Raw genomic sequence first — 24,110 nt, 5'->3', positions numbered from 1 at the left:
GAAAAAGGAGAACCTATTTCCCTTAGCAGAAAGGTCAATAAGCAGGAAGGATAGATTTAAAGCAGTTGCCAGAAGGATTGGAGGAGACTTGAGGTGTAATTTTTTTCATCCAGAGGATGAGGGTTGTCTGGAACACACTGCCCAAAAGGATGAGAGAGGCAGAAACATTGAATGCATTTGTGTATGCACTTGAAGTGCTGTAACCTACAAGGCTACGGACTAGGGAGTACAAAATATAATTAGGCTGAAAAGCTTTTTTTCCACTAGCATAGACACAATAGAACGATTGGCCTCTTTCTGTGCTATAAATTCTCCATGTTTCTATGTTCTGAATTACCATGAGTTGGCTTAAGTCTGTGGATCTCATCAGTGCAGTGAACAAATAAAAATACTATTGACTATTGTCAGAGATTATTGACAGCTAAAGTTAGAGAGTAGAGTACTGAGCACGCAGCAGAAAATATGAAAGCTCAGTTCTGAAGAAGGATCTTTTTATTCTTTCATGGGATGTAAGCATTTCTACCTAGGCCAGCATTTATTGCCCATCCCTTGAGAAGGCAGTGGTGGGCTGCTTCTTGAACCGCTGCAGTCCATGTGGTGTAGGTACACCCACAGTGCTGTTAGGAAGAGAGTCTCAGGCTTTTGACCCAGCAACAGAGAAGGAACGGTGATACATTTCCAAGTCAGGATGGTGAGTGGCTTGGAGGGGAACTTGAAGATAATGGTGTCCCCATGTATCCACTGTCCTTGTATTTCTCGATAGTAGCGGTCATGGTTTGGAAGTTTGCCCATGAAAAGATGGTAGTGAGCTGCCTTCTTGAACCACTGCAGTCCACATGGCTTAGGTACACCATAGTGTTGTTAGGAAGGGAGTTCCAGGACTTTAACCCAGTGACAATGAAGGAACGGTGACATAGTTCCAAGTCAGAGTGGTGTGTAGCTTGAAGGGGAACTTGCTTGTGGTGGTGTTCCCATACATCTAAGTGTCTTGTCCTTCTAAGTAGTCGAGGTGGCGGGTTTGAAAAGTGCTGTCGAAGGGGGCTTGATGAGTACTTGCAGTGCATCTTGTATATGGTACATGGTGCTGCCACTTTGCGTCGTTGTTGGAGGGAATGAATGTTCAAGTTGGTGGATGGGGTGCCAATCAAGTTGGCTGCTTTGTCCTGGATGGTGCAGAGTTTCTTGAGTGTTGTTGGAGCTACTCATCCAGGCAAATGGAGAGTGTTCCATCACACTCCTGATTTGTGCCTTGTAGATGGTGGACAGGCTTTGGGAAGTCAGGAAGTGAGTTACCCACAACATAATTCCCAAACCCTGACCTGCTTTTGTAGCCACAGTATTTATGGGGAATGAAGCCGGACAGGTGGCTGAAGTGGTGGTGGGGGAGCATTTTAGTGATAGCAACCAGAACATGGTACAGTTTAAGTTTGTTATGGACAAAGAAATAGACAAGTTGCAAAAAATTGTTTTGGATTGGGGGAGAGTGGATTTTAGTAAAATAAAGTAGGATCTGGCCAAGGTAGCCTGGGAACAGCTACTTGTGGGGAAATCTACAGAGGAGCAGTGGGGGGCGTTCAAAAAGGAAATGGGGAGGGTACAGGCTCAACATGTTCCCTCTAGGGTGATAGGAAGGAGTAACAAGCCCAGAGGACCATGGATGACCAGAGATATTCAGATTACGATGAGAAGGAAAAGAGAGGCTTTTAGCAGGTACAAGGGAAGCAAATCAGCGGAGGCATTAGTGGAGTACAAAAAGTGCAGGGTGGAGCTTAAGAAAGCAATTAGGAGAGCAAAGAGAGGATATGAGAAAGCTCTGGCTGGTAAAAATAGGGAAAATCCCAAGATATTCTATAAGTATATCAATGGGAAGAGGATAACCAGGGAAAGAGTAGGGCCCATATGGGATTAAGAGGGCAATCTATGGGTGGAGCCAGAGGACATCGCTAGAGTGTTGAATGAATACTTCACATCCGTCTTCACCCAAGAGAATAAGGATGAAGCTATCGAACTCGGGGAGACAGACTGCGAGGTTCTTAAGCAAATTGATATAGGGAGTGACAAGGTATTGGAGGAGTTGGCAGGCTTAAAAGTGGACAAATCTCCAGGTCAGGATGATTTGTGTCCCAGACTGCTGAGGGAGGCAAGGGAGGAGATCGCAGGGGCTCTGACCCAAATTTTTAATTCCTCGGGGGAGGTACCAGAAGACTGGAGAACAGCTAATGTGGTTCCGCTATTTAAGAAAATTCTAGAGATAAGCCAGGGAACTACAGGCCAGTGAATCTCACGTCAGTGGCAGGGAAACTATTGGAGAAAATTCTGAAGGAGAGAATCTATCTCCACTTGGAGAGGCAAGGTTTGATCAGGGATAGCCAGCATGGCTTTGTCAGAGGGAGGTCATGCCTAACAAATTTGATTGAATTTTTTGAGGAGGTGACCAGGTGTGTAGATGAGGTTGATGTAGTTTATATGGATTTCAGCAAAGCCTTTGACAAGGTCCCACATGGGAGACTTATAAAGAAGGCAAATGCACATGGGATACAGGGTAATTTGATAAGGTGGATTCAAAATTGGCTTAGTTGTAGGAGACAGAGGGTGATGACAGAAGGATGCTTTAGTGACTGGAAGCCAGTGTCCAGTGGCGTACCACAGGGATCTGTGCTCGGTCCCCTATTATTTGTCATTTATATAAATGATATAGATGACTATGTGGGGGGTAGGATTAGTAAGTTTGTGGATGACACAAAGATTGGCCGGGTGGTTAACAGTGAGGTTGAGTGTCTTGGGCTACAGGAAGATATAGACGGGATGGTCAAATGGGCAGATAAGTGGCAGATGGAATTTAACCCTGAAAAGTGTGAGGTGATACACTTTGGAAGGAGTAATTTGACAAGGAAGTATTCAATGAACGGCATGGCACTAGGAAGTTCTGAGGAACAAAGGGACCTTGGCGTGTGTGTCCATAGATCTCTGAAGGTGGAGGGGCATGTTAGTGGGGTGGTGTAAAAGGCATATGGGACACTTGCCTTCATCAATCGAGGCACAGATTACAAAAGTAGGGAGGTCATGTTGGAGTTGTATAGAACCTTGGTGAGGCCACAGCTGGAGTACTGTATGCAGTTCTGGTCGCCACATTATAGGAAGGATGTGATTGCACTGGAGGGGGTGCAGAGGAGATTCACCAGGATGTTTAAGTTATGAAGAGAGGTTGAATAGACTTGGGTTGTTTTCGTTGGAGCAGGGAAGACTGAGGGGTGACCTGATCGAGGTGTACAAGATTATGAGGGGCATGGACAGGGTGGATAGGAAGCAGCTGTTCCCCTTAGTTGAAGGGTCAGTCACAAGGGGACATAAGTTCAAGGTGAGGGGGCAGGAGGTTTAGGGCGAATGTGAAGAAAAACTTTTTTACCCAGAGGGTGGTGACAGTCTGGAATGCGCTGCCTTATAGGGTGGTAGAGGCGGGTTACCTCACATCCTTTAAAAAGTACTTGGATGAGCACTTGGCACGTCATAGCATTCAAGGCTTTGGGCCAAGTGCTGGTAAATGGGATTAGGTAGGTAGGTCAAGTGTTTCTTGCATGTCGGTGCAGACTCGATGGTGCAGACTCGATGGGCTGAAGGGCCTCTTCTGCACTCTGTGATTCTGTGTGTGATATGGCTGACCCAGTTCAGTTTCTGGTCAATGGTAACCCCCAGGATGCTGAGACTGGGGGTTCAGCAACGGTAATGTCACTGAATGTCAGGGGAGATGATTAGATTCTCTCCTGTTGGAGATGATCATTGCCTGGCACTTGTGTGGCGCAAATGTTATTTGCCATTGATCAGCCCAAGCCCGAATGTTGTCCAGGTCCTGTTGCATATGAATACGGTCAACATTGTGCAATCATCAGAAAACATCCCCGCTTCTGACCTTATGATGGAAGGAAGATCATTGATGAAGCAGCAGAAGATGGTTGGGCCTGGAACATTATTCTGATAACTCCTGTAGTGATGTCCTGGGACTGAGGTAGTTGATCTCCAACAACCACAACCATCTTCCTTTGTGCCAAATATAACTCCAACTGGAGAGCTTTCCCCCTGATTCTTATTGACTTCAGTTTTGTTAGGGCTCTTTGATGCCATACTCGATCGGTCAAATGCTGCCTTGATGTCAAGGGCAGTCACTTTCACTTCACCTCTGGAGTTGAGCTCTTTTGTCTGTGTTTGAACCAAGGGTGTAATGAGGTCAGGAGACAAGTGACCTGGGGGAACTCAAACTGGCCATCAGTGAACAGGTTATTGCTGTGTAAGTGCCGCTTGATACGACACCTTCTATCACTTTGCTGATGATCAAGAGTAGACCGATGTGGCAGGAATTGTCTGGGTTAGATTTGTCCTTCTTTCTGTGGACAAGATGTACCTGAAGAATTTTCCACATTGTCGGGTAGATGCCAGTGTTGTAGCTGTACTGGAACAGCTTGGCTAGGGTTGGGTCTGGAGCACAAGTCTTCAGTGCTATTGGTGGAATGTTGTCAGGACCCATAGCCTTCCAATGCCTTCAGCTGTTTCTTGATATCACATGAAGTGAATCGAATTGGCTGAAGACTGACATATGTGATGCTGGGCACCTCGAGGAAGCTGAGTTTTATCATCCACTTGACACTTCTGGTTGGAGATGGCTGCAAATGCTTTCAGGCTTCTCTTTTGCACTGATGTGCTAAGCTCCTCCATCATTGAGGATTGGATATTTGGGGAGCCTCATCCTCCAGTTAGTTGTTTAATTATCATCCACCATTCATGACTGATGTGACAGGACAGCAAGGCTCTAGGCTTCCATTCTTAATTAGCACTTTTCTTAGATAATATCACCACCTTCAACACCTCTTTGATCCTTTTGTCTGTGACATCTTTTGATTATCTGCTCCTATCACTGCTTGCTTATCTCCACAATCATCCCACCCTCAACTTCTCTCTCCCCCCGCCGCCCCACCTTAGACCAGCTTATATTTCACCTTTCTCCTAACTATACTCAGTTCTGCCGAAGGGTCATGAAGACTCGAAACGTTAACTGATTTCTTCTCCACTGATGCTGCCAGACCTGCTGAGTTTTTCCAGGTAATTCTGTTTTTGTTTTAGATTTCCAGCATCCGCAGTAGCTTTTAGCTTTTTGTTTTTATCTAATTTGATCTGTTGGTTGTGGGTTCGCTTAGCTCTGTCTGTCACATGCTGTGTAATCTGTGAAAGATTTTGCACAGGATTAAATTTAGAGCACCCTCCCAGCACCTGGATTATATCAATAGAGATTTAAGAGTCTCACTGGCTGAATGTGATTTTTTTTCCTCAGACAGCCTTTCTTTCCTTTGATGATAAAGAATAAAGATGACTGTCAGATGATTTTCTGTTCCACTTCCTTTCCTAGTTTAGAAATCTGCAGATGTCTCCATGTCATGATTTAAAGAGAATCCAACGAATCTTGTACTACCTTCCCTTTAATGACAGCTAATTAAGGTATTGTACAAAATATTTCAAAAGGCCCTAAAATTTCAAAAAGAGAAGCTGGCCTCTACCAAGATGTCATCCTGTTACATTACACAGTGATTTAATTGTAATCTTATAATCCAGATTTAGCCTTTCATCATATTTACCAGAATATTTCCAACGAATGACCAGAAAGATAGTCACCTTTCATTTAAGCGTCCACATATAAAACGGATAGTAGCATATGTCAACCAAAAGATTATGACCATTTGCATTAATATCAATTTTTTAAAATGCTGGTTACAATGCTTTAAGTGCTCTATTTATTATAGGCAGAACCAACTGTATTTACTATGATATTGTATGAGTGAAGTGCACATGAATATATATATATATATAATATATATATAGATCAATTTTGTCCATTATTATATCTGTAAATATAAAATAGGCAGGGAACTGCATGGCAGAGAAGCACTATAGTCCCTTTGTAGAAACCTATTTATAATACCCTAGTAAATGAAATAGAACAAAAAAATCTAAAAAGTATTGAGTAAAGTTGGCTTCTATTTTGACGCCATGCCTGTCAATAATGATTCAGTTCCTCTGCCCTGGTGAAGGACCTGCTTATCATGAATCAGATTATGAAGCATGGCTGTTTAGTATTCATCACTGTTTAGTATTGATCTATGCTTTGGACGTGAAACATCAAAAAGATAGTGAAAAGACAGCCTTGCTGTGATTTTGTTTGGAGCAATAGAGAGGTCATTGGAGAGACATAATTCCAGTGGAGAAAGGGAAAAGCAAGCTCTTTGTCAAGACTCAGGTTCAATATTAAAGATGTTTTTTCAAGCAGCAGTTTAGGGCATTGTGGATGCTGATGAGCAATAACCATACATAATATATATATGGATATATATATATATAGCAATAACCACAGATACTGCCCAACTGCTAAGTGCTTCCAGCATTTTCTGTTTTTATTTCAGATTTTCAGCACTCACAGTATTCTTCCATTTTATATTTTTTGGCCAGGATTTTCCGTGCCTGATTGTGACGGGTGTGTTTGGTGGCGAAATCGGAGAATTTCACTAGAAGGCACTAATCCCGTTTCCTGATGACGTAAGCCCAGGAAGTGATTGTCCAACCCCCACCCGTCAATGGAGGGCCCAATTTCCCACCATCGATCGTCAGGAACTTAATTTTAATAAATTTGTATACAATTATTGTGGCTACATGACAGAATCATACCCCCACGTCAAATTTAACTCCCACATTGGCGGGATTTCAAGATGGCGTAATTTACAACTGCCTTTAAAAGGCGTGAACCTGGCGACTTCAACTTCAAGGGGAATTTGGAGGTGAGTGCACACAATGTTGCACAGTGCTCACAACGATCCCAGCGGCTCTGCGGATTCAGGCAAGGCAAGTGTCCGCAACTGCTTCTTCGTGGCTGGCTTGTGGTGCCGGGGAAAGGGCGACAATGCAAAGGGGGACATGGGAAAAAGCAACCACAGGGCAAGGACAACAGTGCAATGGGGGAAGTGGGAGAAGGCAACCTCGGGGCAAGGACGACAGTGCCGGGGGAATCATGGCAGCACTGACTGAAGTTTGAACAAAAGCATCTGTTGGGGGGATGGAGAGAAAACAGCTGGGGTAATGGCAAAATATGCCATTACCCCAACCATTATTAAGTGTGCACACTCAAGCAGCATTAATTCCTCACAGTGCCAACGATTGCTCCTCTACTGTTAACCACACGCGCGCACACTTTAAACTCGAATGAATGCTATGGTGCTGCAGAACCATTGCACGACTAGGCAAACCTGAGGATCCTGTTGGGAAAAGTGGCCTTCAAACACTGACAGAGGGGTGCACACCTCGTCGCTTGCAATATATTTTAGTTGACATTGAAAAGTCACCCTCATGGTGCAAGCAAACCGCGAAGCCTTGGAGTCCAAGTTAGGAAAATGCCTGCACCTGATTTGAGAGTTTAGGATGCAGTCAAGTGGCTGATGCTGCCACCGCTCAGTCATGTGGTGTGGGGCGGTGCTGGGTGTGGGCATGGTGAGCCATCATGTGCACTAAACACTGAGCATCCATGTGGTGGCCTGGACTCTCTGACATAGGTTAACAGGTCTTGAGAGGCAGCCGCAGGCGATGACTTGACCAAGAGTGGCCCTTAGGAGACAATTGCTGACCCTTGCATTTCTCTCTTTGATACTACAGGGAGGAGACCATCAGGAACATGGAGTCTGGTGATATTGCTGGTGATTGCTCAAAGGCAGGAGGGAAGGAGAAGAATGCAATGGAGGTGCCTAGCTTGCCAAAGGGAGGAGCAGAACACTGAAGACCAAGGGTCATGGCCTCCTCTGCACACAGAGGATGAACCCCAAAGATCCATCATTCAAAGGCATATCGCTAGACCCAGGATCTACAGGTGGTGCATGTGCTACTTGCAAATGAGCAAGAACCAGTGTCGCCGAAGACTGCACATGTTAAGGGAACTGGTCACGCACATATACCACCTTCTGCAGGATTTGGCACCACGGGGACTTGGGGGGCATCCACTTCCATTGGTAGTTGAAGTTACCATAGCACTCAATTTCTACGGCAATGGCTCCTTCCAGGGCTCCACTGGGGACCTTTGCAGGATCTCGCAAGCCTCCACCCACAAATGTATCCAAGCAATCATGCACGCCCTTTTTGCCAAGGCACACAACTTTGTTAATTTCGACATGGATCAGGCAAACCAGGAAGCAAGAGCGCTGGGATTTGCTGAAATTTCTGGATTTCCACATGTGCAGAGTGCCATTGACTGCACCCACGTGGCTCTTAAATCTCCCTGGCAACAAGCAGATCAGTACGTGAACCACAAAGGCATCCCTTTCTCAATGTTCAACTGGTCTGTGACCATAACAAACAGATGATGCAGGTGTATGCAAGATACCCCAGAGGCATCCATGACTCTTTTATCCTCAGCAGGTCTCAGATCCCTGACTTCTTCCAGGGACCACACAGGATGCAGGGTTGGCTCCTCGGGAACAAGGGCTACCCACAAAGGACATAGCTGATGATGTCCATGGGACAGCCTCAAACTCCTGGTGAAAGAAGGTACAACAAGGCTCATGCTGCAACCCGGAGTTTGGTTGAGCACACCATTGGCATCCTGAAATTGAGGTTCCGGTGCCTGGACAGATCTTGTGGAGCACTGCAGTACACTCCCCAGAGGGTGTCGCGTATCATAGTGGCTTGCTGCGAGCTACACAAAGGTGATGCAAAGGCAGGAAGAGGGTGATGAGCAGGTGCAAGAGCTGCACGTTTCCTTCGATGAGGAGGAAGTCGAAGGGGATGAGGGTTATGAGGTCCTGGAAGGTCAGGGTGCAGGCGATGAGGCCATTACACTGGCCAGATGAGGCAGACATAGTCCTGAGACCCTCATTGTCTCAAGATTCCAGGAGGATGATGACGTGATGCAGTGAGGACACTCCTGAAATCTTCATATTGCATCTGGAATCGTCTGACACTGTTTGGCTGAGGGCAGCGCACATACACTCTGTGAAAAGGCTCATATCATCGAGACGCTGCTGAGAAACAGCAGCCACATGGACTTTAAGACAACTTGCTCCTTTAGCAGGCTTCATCACCTGTTCCCTTCAGCACTGCACCTTCACCTTTCAGGAATGGTGTTGAGATGGGGGGGGCAACCCCCCCACAAAGGTGCTGAGAGCACACAGAGAAATCACAGAACCCAGTTACGCTTGGGTACGAGATTCTTTCAGCAAACGCAAGCCACCTGGAGGTGCTCACATCACTAATCTGGACAGTGAGTTTGAAGGTGAACAATCACTGTGCTCAAAAGGTTACACTCTGCAGATGGAGTGGGGGGCCTGGACTGCAACTGTAGCCTTTGTTTTGTGTATGAAACAAGGTTTCACATCTAATTGACACGAACAATGCTCAACATAACAAGGAGCCATAGACAAAGAGACATTCTTGGGAGTGTATTTACAATGGTCAACATTAAGTACAAGTGACTAACACCCATGCTCATGTTGTGCAACTAAGTCTTTTTGATCTTTCTAACCCTGCTGCTACATCTTGGTGCTCTCCCGACATCCACAGCGGAGGTAGAGGTGGCCTGCTGACTGCTACACCCTGTTGTCTGAGATAGCCTTGGCAGGGGTCCCCCAGAGGGCCGAGACCTGGAGGGCCCCAGCCTGCTTTCGGAGTCTTGCTGTGTGGCAATGGCACCCTCCTTGGCCTCTGGAGCTGGAACTGTTGGGGTCACAGGAAGAGGGGATTTGGATGGGCCGGGCACTCCTGGAGTCACCTTGGTGGGTGACCCTGCTGATCTTCCTCCCTAAGGGTGCACAAGTGCCCCAGGCTGACTCCTTGAGAGGATGGGGCAGCTGGAGTGAGCTCGAGATGTCCCGCCCTCCTCTCACATTGGCACTGATGGATGGCTGGGAGTGCTTCAGCGATGCAGTGCAGCTCCTGCAGCAGCGCAGGACCAAAGCCCTGAACCAAGGTCTCCATGGCAGCCAACATCCCACCAGTGTTGACCTCAGTGCATTGGCATGCTGGCACTATCACCTCAGACTGAAAGCACACAGACTCTTCCATTGTGCCTTGCAATCTGAAGAGTGCAGCGGACATCCTTCCTGATGTTCCCGAGCTTGCCTTTGCAGCTCCAACCACTGGGGTATGACCGAGTTCAGAGGCTCGCCATCTGGCTCAGTTTCCTGGCCTCCAGCAGGTCCATGTGCTGTGGACCAGACTGTGCAATGTGCTCACCAGATTGTGACCCTGAAGCTACTCTAGAACTAGGTCCCACTGAGGTGTGTGGTGGAGGGTGTGGGTGAGCGCTGTGACAGGTCTTCAATGTCAGTGTCTGCGGATTCCTCTTCTGTGGTGTCCTCGGGCTGGAGTCGAGGACCTGGCTTGTGAACCCCCTCAGCTGCTTCCTAGATGTGCCTGTGAAGGAGAAATAATTAGTGCATGGCAGGAGATTGCGGAACAGGGAATTCACTCACAGCATGGTTGTCTGATAGATGTTGCATTGCTGGATCCTCACTTGATTGAATGCTGCTGACCTCACCATCAGCACAGGAAAAGTCCAGATTGTTGTGGGCCAGCTGGATGGCTCTATTTTCAAAGTCTGTGAGGACCTTGATGTTGGGCATTCCTCCACCAGTCTGCAACGTCTCCCTTTTGTTATGTGCCAGCTCGCCTTGCATGTATACAGGTGGAGAGAGTGTATGCAGGACGCCTGCCAGGCCAGATGAGAAGGACGCCTGGCTTTTGTGGGTGCTGAGTTGGTGCCATGGACAGGATGAGGACATGATCCGCAGGGCAGATGAAGGTGTGTGTGACAGAGTGAATGGCAATGTCCCTTGAACTGGCAGTGAGTGAGATCCCTGTGGATGTGTGATGGGTTTGTGAGTGTGTGAGTTGACAGTGATGAGAAGAGTGACTTACCCTGGCAGAACGGAGGAGATCATTCATCCTCTTTCAGCACTGAGTGGCTGTCCTTTCTTGCAGGATGTTGGCGCTGACCACCGCTGCCACTGCCTTCCATTCTTGATTGGTAACCTTGCTTGCTGGTTTTTGCCCAGTGTGGGGGCAGAGGACTTCACAGAGGCCTCCACTGCGTCCAGTAGGCGCTCCAGGGAGGCGTCACTAAATTTGTGGGCAGCATGTTTCCTCCCTTTGGCAGCCTTAACTTTCAAGCAGCTTCTGATCCCTTAGAGAGTGCTAGCTCTGTGCAGGGGCGCCCTTTAAATATGGTGTCTGGATTACTTAAGGTCTGAAGTGATGCCGGGGTGGGCAAATCAGAGGCTGACCAACCAGCGATCTGACATGAAACCCGTGCCCTTGCATTTTTTCAACAAAGTGCCACACGATGCTGCGGATAAAGCCACCATTGCCATCGGCGGGTAAAACACCGCTTTCCCCACCTGATATCAGACTTTGCTGATTTCTTGGATGATCCCACGCATAGCCTTAACACATTATAGAATGGATAAATCATGTCTGCACAAACATGCTCATTATAAGTTGGGGAGGGCACTGTATTGCATAGGAGCTCAAGCCCGTCAGTAAATAGACATATTTCTTCAACAGATACAGCCTCTCACTAGCTGTGTGATCAATTAAAATTTAACTTTTCCAATAGGCAGTTGAATATAACTAATTATAACTATTGGAATTTATTTCTTGTGATCTTAAGTAACAGTGGTCTTCTGAAAGTGCATTGGTAAGGACATAAGAAATTATGGAACAGGGATAAGCCATTTAATCCATCAAGCTCATCATTTCCATTGATCAGTTATATGAATATTCTGTGGAGACTACCTCTTAGTTAGTTACCTGATCAAAATGTCTGCATAATATTCGCATGGTAATGAAATGAAATTGCAGGATAACCATTCATCTCTGCTATTTGTATATGAATCGGGTTCAATCAAAATATGAATCTTCCGGTGAAGTTCCATGATAGAGACAAGGAGTACCTGCATCATAGCTCAATTTTAATTTTTATTCAGATAAAATAGAGAAACATATACAAGTGGGGATGGGGATAGAATTTCCAAGAAAGGTATATCTCTCCTTCAAAATCCTATGTGGTATGTTTGTAATCAAAATACATTTGTTTTTTGTCTTTTTTTCCTTTAAACTAAATCTGGCAAAGGAACTAACACGTCTTCGTGATTTCTATTTAACTATGTCTGAGCCAGGCACATATATTTTCCTTTAGGAAAGGTGTCAGGCACCAAGAGTACAGAGATTTACTAAAACGGTATCAACGATAAGAGATTTCGGTAATGTGGAGAGTCCAGAGAAGTTGGGATTGTTCTCCGGAAAGCTGAGAAGGTTAAGGGATGATTTAATAGAGGCATTCAAATCATGAAAGGTATGACAAGGAAATAAAGAGGAACTGTTTCCACTGGCAGGGCAGGAAGGCCAATAACCAGATGACACACACAGATTTAAGGTAATTTACAAAAGGCCAGAGGTGAGAGGAGATGAATTTTTTGTTGCACAGTGAGTTATTCTGCTCTGGAATACATTGCCTGAAAGGGTGGTGGAAGCTTCACTAGTAATTTTAAAAGGGAACTGGATAAATATTAGAAGTAGAGAAAATTACAGGGCCATGGGGAAAGAGCAGGGGAGTAGGACTAAATGGATAGCTCTTTAAAAGAGCTAACACAAGCATAATGGGCTAAATGGTCTTGTTCTCTTCTGTATGATTCTATAATTCTGACTTATGCAGAAAGATGATTACATAATCAAGCAGTAACATCATCCACCCTGGAGTTTTTTCTCAAAACAGACTTTTATTTGGCCAGTCTTTCATTTGGCCCACTAGAGGAGATCTAGCCTTCATTTTTTTTTGCGTAGAATGACAGCATGATACAAGTATGAAACATCTCCAAATTCTAGAAAGTATGATATAAAATAAACCAAAAAGCATTCATTTGACTATATTTAGTTTGACAGCTTCTCAATATCACTTTGAAATGAAGTACTTTCAACATTACTTCTGAAAGATGACCTTGTGACCATCATCATTTTGCCCAGAGGTTTGAATAACCTCTGGGAAACAAGGATTGAATGTGTGAACACAACTTCTACATATTAATAATTTTAATGGTGCAGGTGCATAAATCAGTAAATAGCTGATTGAAAAACCTCACTTTGATAAAAAGGAATTATGAGTTGAATTTTCTCAGCCCTTTGGAGACAAGCTGGGGGGCAGGAGGGCTGCAATATGATGGGGTGTCAGGAGCGGACTCAAACGCCTTCCCACCACCATGGCAAAATGCCAGTGGCAGGAACCTTAGACACATGGCCGACCACTGGACGGCCAATTGCGGTAATTAATTGACCATTTAAGGGACACCTCCCACCCACCCCCAAAGGCACCTTGCCCATGTCAGTACAGCCCACTGCTGTGAGGGGAGACCACCAGATAAATCCTGGCAGCCTCCCAGTAGTTTCCCAGTGGTCGGTGGGGGGGTGGGGGAAGAAGGAAGGGGGGGAGGGGGGAGAGAAGTGGGGTGGAGAAGTGGGGGAGGGGAGAAGGGGGAACCCTTTTTTGATAGGTACTATATGAACCACAGAGGGCCCCCTCCCCGGCCCCGGTCCCCTTAAAAAAACTCACCTGTCTTCATGAGCACCTTATCATTGAGGAACCCTTCTCCTGATGATCCAACATCAGCACCTGCAACCACTAGTGATGGCGCTGTCGAGGCTGCTGAGCAGCCGGCCCTCTGATTGGGCTGGCAGCACTGGGAGGTGGGCTGTCATCCTCAACTGGATGGCAATCTCGGCAGCAGCCTGTTAATTGGCCATTACAACAAAATGCCTCCCCTGCATCCTGCTGCCCGCCAGAGTGGAGTCATCTCCCGTTTTTGACCCCGGTACGGGACTCCCAGCTCATCCAAAAATTCAGTCCTACAAGTGAGAAAACAAATATTCACCTCTGAGCAAAGTGATTTATACCCCACCTTATTTTACTCCCCACTAGATCCAATGGAGAATAAAATGAGGTGCAAACCAGGCAGCTGATATGATCCCGTCAGTTTGCTGCCAAGTGGGTTAGGTTAAAATTACCCCAGTGTATTGTTCCTACCTTTGAAAAACAAATCTGCATGAATAGTGAAAAGAAAACACATCAATGAAGGTATCTTAGAGAGGTAGATCATATTTGCAATCAGCCATTTAGTGCATATTACTTCAAGTTTTTATGAACTTGTGGAAGTTGGACAGTTAGGTTTCTTTAATCAGACTTATATCAGCAGTAAATTATCAATGTCAGGTCAGATTAGCGTGCTAAGATCCCAAATGTCCAAAAATGAGAACAGCACATTCTGTCCCACCATCCATGGTAATTAGGATAATGTAAACCACTCAACAGTTTACATCCCTAGATCATCAGAGTTTGGGAGACTTGGGACATTTACCACCTTCTCAATTGTTAATGATATGAGCAGTAGGAAAGTATATTATATTAAAATTAGTATGCCTGCTAATTAATAGATTACCTTTACTTTATTTTCCTTCTCATTGTCTTCTACCTCCTTCTCCAAAGCAGTCTTATCAGGGTCATGAAGTAATTTTCTAGGCCTACTATCAGATGGGCTGGGAATGAACTCCTCATGAACCATGTACTCTGGCAAATACCATTTAGGAACACTGTAAGTAAAGTGGCATTCAATTTGTTAATGCAGCTGCTTTTGAAATGGATGCATTATATTATATTCATTCCTATATATTTTGACAAACATCTGCTCTGTTTAACAATACTACTTTAGCGTTGACACCAAATACTGTAGCTTAAATTTGCTCTGTATTTTAAAGCAATCACAAATTCTAAGTGTGCAATGAGTGATAATAATTTTGTTCATCAGCATTAAGAAACATCTTTAAAAGGAAGACAAGCTGATAAAAAAAAGTTTGAGATCCTAGTCTTTATAAATGAGGGTACAGAATAAAAAGCAAAGTGGTAATGTGAACCTATACAAATCATTGCTTTTGAGCCCGTACTTTCAAAAAAATTATAGAAAAATTGTGAAAAGGTTACAGAAGTAATTCACTAAAATGATGTCTGGAATGAGAGGCTTCAGTTTTGGATATAAATAAGGAGAAGCTATTTCCATTGGTCAATGAGTTAGTAACAGAGCGTAAATTTAAGATTATTATCAAGAGAAAGAAAAGAGATTAGGAGAATTTTTTTTATGCAGAGGGTGATTAGGATATGGATTATTCCAATTAATGAAGAGTGGTGGAAATGAAATCTATAACAGCTTTTAAGAAGAAATGGGAAAATATTTTTAAAAAATAAAACTTTTAATTAGCATCTCAAAAAGGCAGAGCGATGGAACTATGTGGATATACAGACACAATGGGAAAAATAACTTTCTATCAATCTCAGATTTAAAATAACAATTGACTTAGCATCAACTGTACACGTAAAACTGTTCTTTAATTTCACTTCCAAAAGATCTAGCTTTCTTTAGGTTATGACCCCTAGTCTCCAGCTTGTTGAAATAGTTTCTATCTACCCTTTCAGTTCCCCTTATTATCTTGAACACTTCATTTAAATTACCTGTTAACCATCTAAATTCCAGAAAGTATAAGTCTATCTGTGTAACCTTTCCTCAAAGCTTAACTCTTAGGCCGGAATTTTACGGCCCATTCACAGTGGGGACAGGGCCATAAAATGGAGTGAACCATTCTAAACTCCATTGGCTTTGGCAGGAACCTAAAATTCTGCTGCCGTAAAATTCCACCCTTAGAGTTCCAGATATCATCTCTACAAAGCCAGTATAACCTTCCTAAAATGTGGTGCCCAGAACTGACTACTGTACTCCAGATATGGTCTATCTAGGGCTTTGAATAGCTGTAGTACAGGGAGTCCCCATTTTAAGTGTCCCCTTTTAAAGTGGTTTCGTTTTAAAGGGCTTTTTTTTTAATGTCAGTGTTCCATTTAAAGTGCAGTGCTTCCCATTTAAACGGGTGCAAGCAATGTGATGACACCAACATGGGCCCGACGTGATGATGTCATTGAGCAACCAGGCTCAACAATTCTGTGAATAGAGTCTCGCTTCTGATTGTGTTGGAGCCATTTTGTCCTTACTGTACATTCGGGGAACATCTTTTTTTGCTGCATTTTTACTAAACTAAACTTCATTTTTAAACTTTTTTTAACTGTACCCTGTACCAATTGAGGAACTTTGTGGATTTTGTTTTTTGGAAGAATTCTCCGCTGTACTGTGCAGATACTGTACTGTAGTGTAAACTCTATTTTTCAAATTTCTCTGCTGTTTGTATAGTACGTACCTGAGGATATGCTGCCGACTTCTGTTTTTAAAAGAATTCTTTACTGTACAGCATTACCACTCTGTACTGTACTGTACAGAATCTGTGTTTAAATTTATATAGTATTTCTGTTATATTCAGTGATTTATTTTACTTTGCAAGTTATTTCAGCTAGGAATGCACAGCTCTGCACATGTATGGTACAGTGTTTCAATATTTACACTGACTTTTCTGGCAAAAATTGTCCTCAGGAATCTACCTCTGGCTTTAATATTGACTCCTATGGGAAACCATTCTTCACTTAAAGGGGTTTCACTTAAAGTAGCGATTTTCAAGAAGGCAACCACCACTTTAAGACTAACTGTATATCTTCTACCCCCTTGTGTTCTAGACCTCGGTATAAATGCCAGCATTCCAATTGCTTTACTTCTCATGACACTTTAATGATCAATGTATATGGGCCTCTAAGACTCTCCGGACCTCCACTGTTTCACAATTTACAAAGTACTCTGATCTACCCTTTTATGTCCAAAGTGGATGATTTTGGTCACTTGCCTACATTGAAATCCATTTACGGCACTTTTGTCCATTTACTTAATATATCAATATCTCTTTGTAGTTTTACCTCCCATCTTCACTGCTGACAATACCGCTTATCTTTGTGTCATCAGCAACCTTGGATGTGTGGCTTGCTATCCCGTCATCAAAGTTGTTAATAAATATGGTGAATCATTGAGATACCAATACAGATCCCTACGGGATACCACTAGTCACATCCTGCCAATTTGAGTAACTGCCCATTATCTCTCCTCTCTTTGTCTTGTCACTTGCTCGATTTCCCAACCATGCCAATAAGTTGCCCTCAATTCCATGAGCTTCAGCTTTAGCTAACAGTTTCTGATCATAGAATCATACATTGGTTACAGCAAAGAAGGAGACTATTTGGCCCATAATGTCCTGGGTTTTCGTTCCTCACTACCATTTTCCACTCTGGTTAAACTTACTGGTCATTAGCTGCTGTGTTTATCCTTACACCCTTGGTTTGAACAAAGCTGTAACATATGCAAATCTCCAGTCATAGGAACATAAGAGTTAGGAGCAGGATTAAGCCATTCAGCTCTTCAAGCCTGCTCCACCATTCAATAAGATCATGGCTGATCTGGTTGTGGTATCAACTCCACTTTTTCATTCGCGCCCCCCCTCACCCTTGACTCGCCTGTCTATCAAAAATCTGTCTAACTCTGCCTTGAATAAATTCAATGACCCATACTCCACTGCTTTCTGGGGAAGAGAATTCTACATACTAATGACCCTTTGCGAGAATACATTTCTCCTCATCTCCGTCTTAAACGTTGAACCTTTTATTCTTAAACTGTGTCCCCTGGTTCTAGTCCTCCCAGTATCTACCCTATTAAAGCCCCTCAGGATCTTATATGTTTCAATAATATCACCTCTCATTCTTCTAAACTCCAATGAGTATAGGCCCAACCTGTTAAACCTTTCTTCATAGAATAAGCCCTTCATCCCAGGAATGAGTTGAGTGAACCTTCCCTGAACTGCTTCTAATGCAATTATATCTTTTGTCAAATATGGAGATCAAAGCTGCACACAGTACACCAAATGTGGTCTCACCAATGCCCTGTACAGCTTCAGTAAAACTCCCCTACTTTAATATTCCATTCCCCTTGCAATAAATGCCAATATTCCATTTGCCTTCCCAATCACTTGCTGTACCTGCATTTTACTTTTTTTGAGCTTCATGTACCAGGAAGGTCCCTTTGTACCACCAACTTCTGCAATCTCTCTCCATTTAAATAGTATACTGCTTTTCTATTCCTCTTCCCAAAGTGGACACATTCAGATTTTCCCATATCATACTCCATCTACCAAATTTTTGACGACTCACTTAACCTGTCTATATCCATTTGCAGACTCTCTACCTCCTCTGGACAACATACTTTCCTACCTATTTTGGTGTCATTGGAAAATTTAGCTACCAGACATTCGGTCCCTTCAACACAAATCATTGATATAGATTGTAAATAATTGAGGCCCCAACACTGATCCCTGTGACACTCCACTAGTTACAGCTTGCCAACCCAAAAAAGACCCACTTATCCCTACTCTCTGCTTCCTGTTAGCTAACCAATCCTTTATCCATGTTAATATGTTTCTCCCTGCAGCATGTCCTCTTATTTTGTATAGTAACCTTTGTTGTGGCACTTTATCAAATGCCTTCTGGAAATCCAAGTATACCATGAGGAGGTGGTGGCATAGTGGTATTGTCACTGGACTAGTAATCCAGAGACTCAGGGTAATGTTCTGGGGACCTGGGTTTGAATCCCACAGATAGTGAAATTTGAATTCAATAAAAATCTGGAATTAAAAGTCTGATAATGACCACAAAATCATTGCCGATTGTTGTAAAAACCCATCTGGTTCACTAATATCCTTTAGTGGAAATATATCCTTTTAAATCTGCCACCCTTACCTGGTCTGGCCGACATATGACTCCAGACCCACAGCAATGTGGTTGACTCAACTGCCCTGTGAAGAAGGGCAATTAGGAATGGGCAGTAAATGCTGGCCCAGCTAGCAACACCCACATCCCAGGAACGAATTAAAAAAAACATATCTACCGGTTCCCCTTTATCCACCTGGCTTGTTACTTCTTCAAAAACCTCTAATAAATTAGTTAAACATGATTTCCCTATCACAAATCCATGTTGACTCTGCCTGATCAAATTATGATTTTCTAAGTATCCTGTTATAACCTCCTTGATAATGGATTCTAGCAATTTCCCTATGACTTGCCTGTAGTTTCCTGCTTTCTGTCTCCCTCCTTTTTTGAATAAAGATGTTACATTCAATGTCATTATCATCATTAAATCCCCCACTATCAATATCCTGGGGGTTACCATTGACCAGAAACTGAACTGGACTAGCCATATAAATACTGTGGCTACAAGAGTAGGTCAGAGGCTATAAATCCTGCAGCAAATAACTCACCTCCTGACTCCCCAAAGCCTGTCCACCATCTACAATGCACAAGTGTGATGGACAGTCTCCACTTGGCTGGATGAGTGCAGCTCCAACAACACTCAAGAAGCTTGACACCATCCAAGACAAAGCAGCCCACTTGATTGGCACCCCATCTACAAACATTCACTCCCTCCACCACTGACACACAGTGGCAGCTGTGGACCACCTACAAGATGCACTGCAGGAACATATCTAGCCTCCTTAGACAGCACGTTCCTAACCCACGACCGTTATCACCTAGAAGGACAAGGGCACATGGGAACACCACCACTTGGAAGTTCCCCTCCAAGCTACATGCCATCCTGACTTGGAAATATATCGCCGTTCCTTCATTGTCACTGGGTCAAAATCCTGGAACTCCCTCCCTAATACCACTGTGGGTGTACCTACACCACATGGACTGCAACAGTTCAAGAAGATAGCTCACCACTGCCTTCTCATGGGCAATTAGGAATGGGCAATAAATTCTGGCCTAGCCAGCGATGCCCACATCCCGTGAAAGAATCAAAAAAAATCAAGAATGACTTTAATCTACACATAGATTGGGCAAATCAGATATGCTGGGCCATGAGGTTACAGATAGTGGTTGTGTTCAATTCTGCTACTGCTGATGCCCCACAGCACCTCATGGATGCCCAATTTTGAATTGCTTTATCTGTTCAAAATCTATCCCATTCAGCACAGTAGTAGTGCCACACAACACAATGGAATGTATCCTTAATGTGAAGATGGGATTTTTTCTCGACAAGGACTGTGCAGCGGTCACTCCTACCAATATTATCATGAAAAGATGCACCTGTGACTGGTAGATTGGTGAGGACGAAGTCAAGTGGGTTTTCCTTCTTGCTGGCCCCCTAATACCTACCACAGACTTAGTTGGCAAGTTTGTCATTCTGGACTCTGCCAGCTGTCACTAATGGTGTTACCAAGCCACTCTTCGTGATGGACATTTAAGTCTCTCACCCAGAGTACATTCTGTGCCCTTGCCACCATCAGTGCTTCCTCCCAGTGGTGTTCAACATGGAGGAGTACTGATTCGTCAGCTGAGGGAGACTGTAGGTGGTAACCAGCAGGAGGTTTCCTTGCCCATATGTGACCTGATGACATGAAACTTCATGGGATCCAGATTCAATGTTGAGAACTCTCAGGGCAACTCCCTCCCAACTATATACCACTGTGCTGCCACCTCTGGTAGTTCTGTCCTGTCAGTGGGACAGGACATACCCAGGGATGATGATGATGATGTCTGGTACATGGTCTGTAAGTTATGAATCTGTGAGTATGACTATGTCAGGCTGCTGCTTGATTGGTCTGTGGGACAGCTCTCCCAATTTTGGCATAACCACCCCTCCTTCCCCCTCCCCCTCCAAGATGTTAGTAAGGAGAACTTTGCAGGGTCAACAGGGCTCTGTGTTGTTTCTGGTGCCTAGGTCAATGCTGGGTGGTCCATCAGGTTTCTTTCCTTTTAGGATTTGCAGATGTTTGATACAACTGAGTGGCTTGCTAGGCCATTTTAGAGGGTATTTAAGAGTCAGCCACAATGCTGTAGGTCTGAAGTCACGTGTAGGCCAGACCAGTAAGTACAGCAGATTTCCTTCCCTCAAGGGCATTAATGAACAAAGGGTTCTTGGTCACTATTAGACTAGCTTTTAATTCCAAATGTATTAATTGAATTTAAATTCCACCAGTTGCTGTGGTGGGATTTGAACCTGTGTCCCTAGAGCATTAGCTTGGGCCTCTAGATTACTAGTCCAGTGATATTATCACTATGCCACTGCCTCCCCAGCTTTCTTACACGCCCCATTTGTTTCTTCCTGTATACCCTGTCCTACCATGCAACTACTGTTAGGGGGCCTATAAACTACTCCCACAAGTGACCTTTTGCCTTTACTATTTCTTATCTCTACCCAAATTGATTCTCCATTTTGCTCTTTCGTGCCAAGGTCAGCTCGCACTACTGTGCTAATGACATCCTTAGTCAACAGAGTTACCCCACCACCTTTTCCTTGCTTCCTATCTTTTTGAAATGTCAAATATCCTTCAATATTTAAGTCCCAGCCTTGGTCACCCTACAACCATGTCTCTATAATGGCTGTCAAGTCATATTTATTTCTATCTGTGCTAACATTTTGTTATGAATGCTACACGCATTCAGGTACAGAACATTTAACTCTGTCATTTTACCATTTTTGCACTCTCTGACCTTATCTGCTGATGCATGCTTAAGTTTGTACTCTCTGTCCCTTCCAGCCACACTCTGGTTGTCATTACCCAAAGCGCTACTTTGCTCTATTACCTTGTTGTTTCCCTTTGATTAACTACACCTCTTCTCACAAGATCCCTTCCCCCTACTATATAGTTTGAAGCCCTCTCTACTACCCTTGTTATACGACTCACCAGAACACTCGTCCCAGAACAGCTCAGATGAAGTACTGTCCCAACGGTACAGCTCCCTGGTACTGGTGCCGGTGAATCGAAACTCATTTCATCCACATCAGTCCTTGAGCCACACATTCATCGCTCGAATCTTATTTACCCTATGCCAATTTGCTTGTGGCTCAGGTGATAATCCAGAGATTATTACCTTTGAGGTTCTGCTTTTTAATTTGACCACTAGCTGCTCATAATCCCTAAGCAGAACCTCTTTCCTAGTCCTAGCAATGTTATTGGTACCAACGTGGACCACGACCACCGGATCCTCCTACTCCCACTGCAAATTCCTCTCCAACCCTGAACAGATGTTCCGAACCCTGGAACTGGGCAGGCAACACAGCTGTTTGGACTCCCGCTCTTGCTTCAGAGAACTGAGTCTATGCCTCTGAACATGCTGTCCTATACTACTACTACATTCCTATTAAGTCCCCCCATTTGAATGGCATCCTGTATCACGGTACCAAAGTCAGTTTGCTCATCCACCCTGCAGCTTTCGCTTTCATCCATACAGGCTGCAAGGACCTTGAACCTGTTAAACAATTGAAAGGACTGAAGCTCCTCCACTCCTACCTTCTGGGTCCCCATACTTGCCCCACTCACACCTTCATGTCCCCGACCACTGACCAAATCTGGAGACCCTATCCTAAGGGAGGCGACGGTCTCCTGAGATAAAATTTTTTTTTTTTTTTGTAAAAATATACTTTATTCATAAAAAATCTTCAATCACATTCAAAACCATTTCAAAAACAACATTACAAGGGTACAATCCAGGTTAAACTTTTACAAAATGTATCACCAGGTGCATCAGTACAAACAATATTACAATCATTTACAGCCTTTCATTTTGATCTGTACAGCCCGAGGGGCTCTAAACAGTTCCCAGTCTCTCGGTGCGCTGTGGTAGAAAGGTCTTAGACAGCGACCCTTCCCCATTGCGCCTTTGCGGCAGCTGCCCCAAGCTTTAGTGCGTCCCTCAGCACGTAGTCCTGGACTTTGGATTGTGCCAGTCCGCAACAATCGGTCGGGGACAACTCTTTGTGCTGGAAGACCAACAAGTTTCGGGCAGACCAAAGCGCCTCTTTCACCGAGTTGATGATCCTCCAGCTGCAGTCGATGTTTGTCTCGGTGTGTGTCCCTGGGAACAGCCCGTAGAGCACAGAGTCCTGTGTCACAGAACTGCTCGGGATGAACCTCGACAGCAACCACTGCATCTCTCTCCAGACTTTCTTTGCAAAGGCACACTCCGCAAGGAGGTGGACAACGGTCTCTTCCCCACCACAGCCACCTCGAGGGCAACGTGCAGAGGGGGTGAGCTTCCTGGCGTGTAGGAAGGATCTGACGGGGAGGGCCTTTCTCACCACCAGCCAAGCTACGTCTTGGTGCTTGTTGGAAAGTTCTGGCGATGAGGCATTCTGCCAAATGACTTTGACAGTCTGCTCGGGGAACCATCCCACAGGGTCCACCCTCTCCTTATCCCTCAGGGCCTCTAGGACGTTACGTGCTGACCACTGCCTGATGGACTTGTGGTCAAAGGTGTTTTTCTGCATAAATTTTTCCACCAGGGACAGGTGGTACGGCACGGTCCAACTACTTGGAGCGTTCCGCGGCAGCGTGGCCAGACCCATCCTTCGCAACACCGGGGACAGGTAGAACCTCAGCACGTAGTGACACTTGGTGTTTGCGTACTGAGGGTCTACGCACCGCTTGATGCAGCCGCACACAAAGGTGGCCATCAGTATGAGGGCGATGTTGGGCACGTTTTTTCCCCCTTTATCTAGAGGCTTGTACATCGCGTCCCTGCGGACACGATCCATTTTCGACCTCCAGACAAAGCGGAAGATGGCTCGAGTTATCGCCGTCGCGCAGGAGTCTGGAATGGGCCAGACCTGCGCCACGTACAGCAACAGCGAGAGTACCTCACACCTGATGACCAGGTTCTTACCCGCAATGGAGAGGGAGCGTCGCTCCCACATGCCCAGTTTCCTTTTCACCATAGCCACTCGCTCCTTCCAGTTTCTAACGCATGCCCCGGTCCCTCCGAACCATATCCCCAGCACCTTCAGGCCGTCAGCCCTGACAGTGAAGGGGACAAAGGATCGGTCAGCCCAGTTCCCAAAGAACATGGCCTCGCTCTTCCCACGATTTACCTTGGCTCCCGAGGCCAGTTCGAAATGGTCGCAGATGTGCATCAGTCTGCGCACCGACAGCGGATCCGAGCAGAAGACGGCGACGTCGTCCATGTACAGGGAGGCTTTTACCTGAGTGCCTCCACTGCCTGGGATCGTCACTCCTCTTATGCCCGGATCCTTCCTGATGGACTCGGCAAAGGGTTCTATGCAGCACACGAAAAGGAC

General features: G+C 44.9%; 1 protein-coding gene across 1 annotated transcript in view; it reads right to left on the bottom strand.

Moving 5' to 3' along the window:
• The window catches only part of LOC144674362 (uncharacterized protein C7orf57 homolog), a 135,621-nt gene that overhangs the window by 88,259 nt on the left and 23,252 nt on the right, over window positions 1–24,110 (bottom strand). The window contains exon 5 of the mRNA XM_078535753.1: window positions 14,505–14,655. Within this exon, the coding sequence (XP_078391879.1) occupies window positions 14,505–14,655 (151 nt within the window). The remainder of the gene's footprint in view (window positions 1–14,504; window positions 14,656–24,110) is intronic.

Source organism: Cetorhinus maximus, chromosome 3, assembly GCF_964194155.1.
Source record: "Cetorhinus maximus chromosome 3, sCetMax3.hap1.1, whole genome shotgun sequence".
NCBI classification, from domain to species: Eukaryota; Metazoa; Chordata; class Chondrichthyes; order Lamniformes; family Cetorhinidae; genus Cetorhinus; species Cetorhinus maximus.
This window is presented reverse-complemented; position numbering and strand designations above follow the sequence as displayed.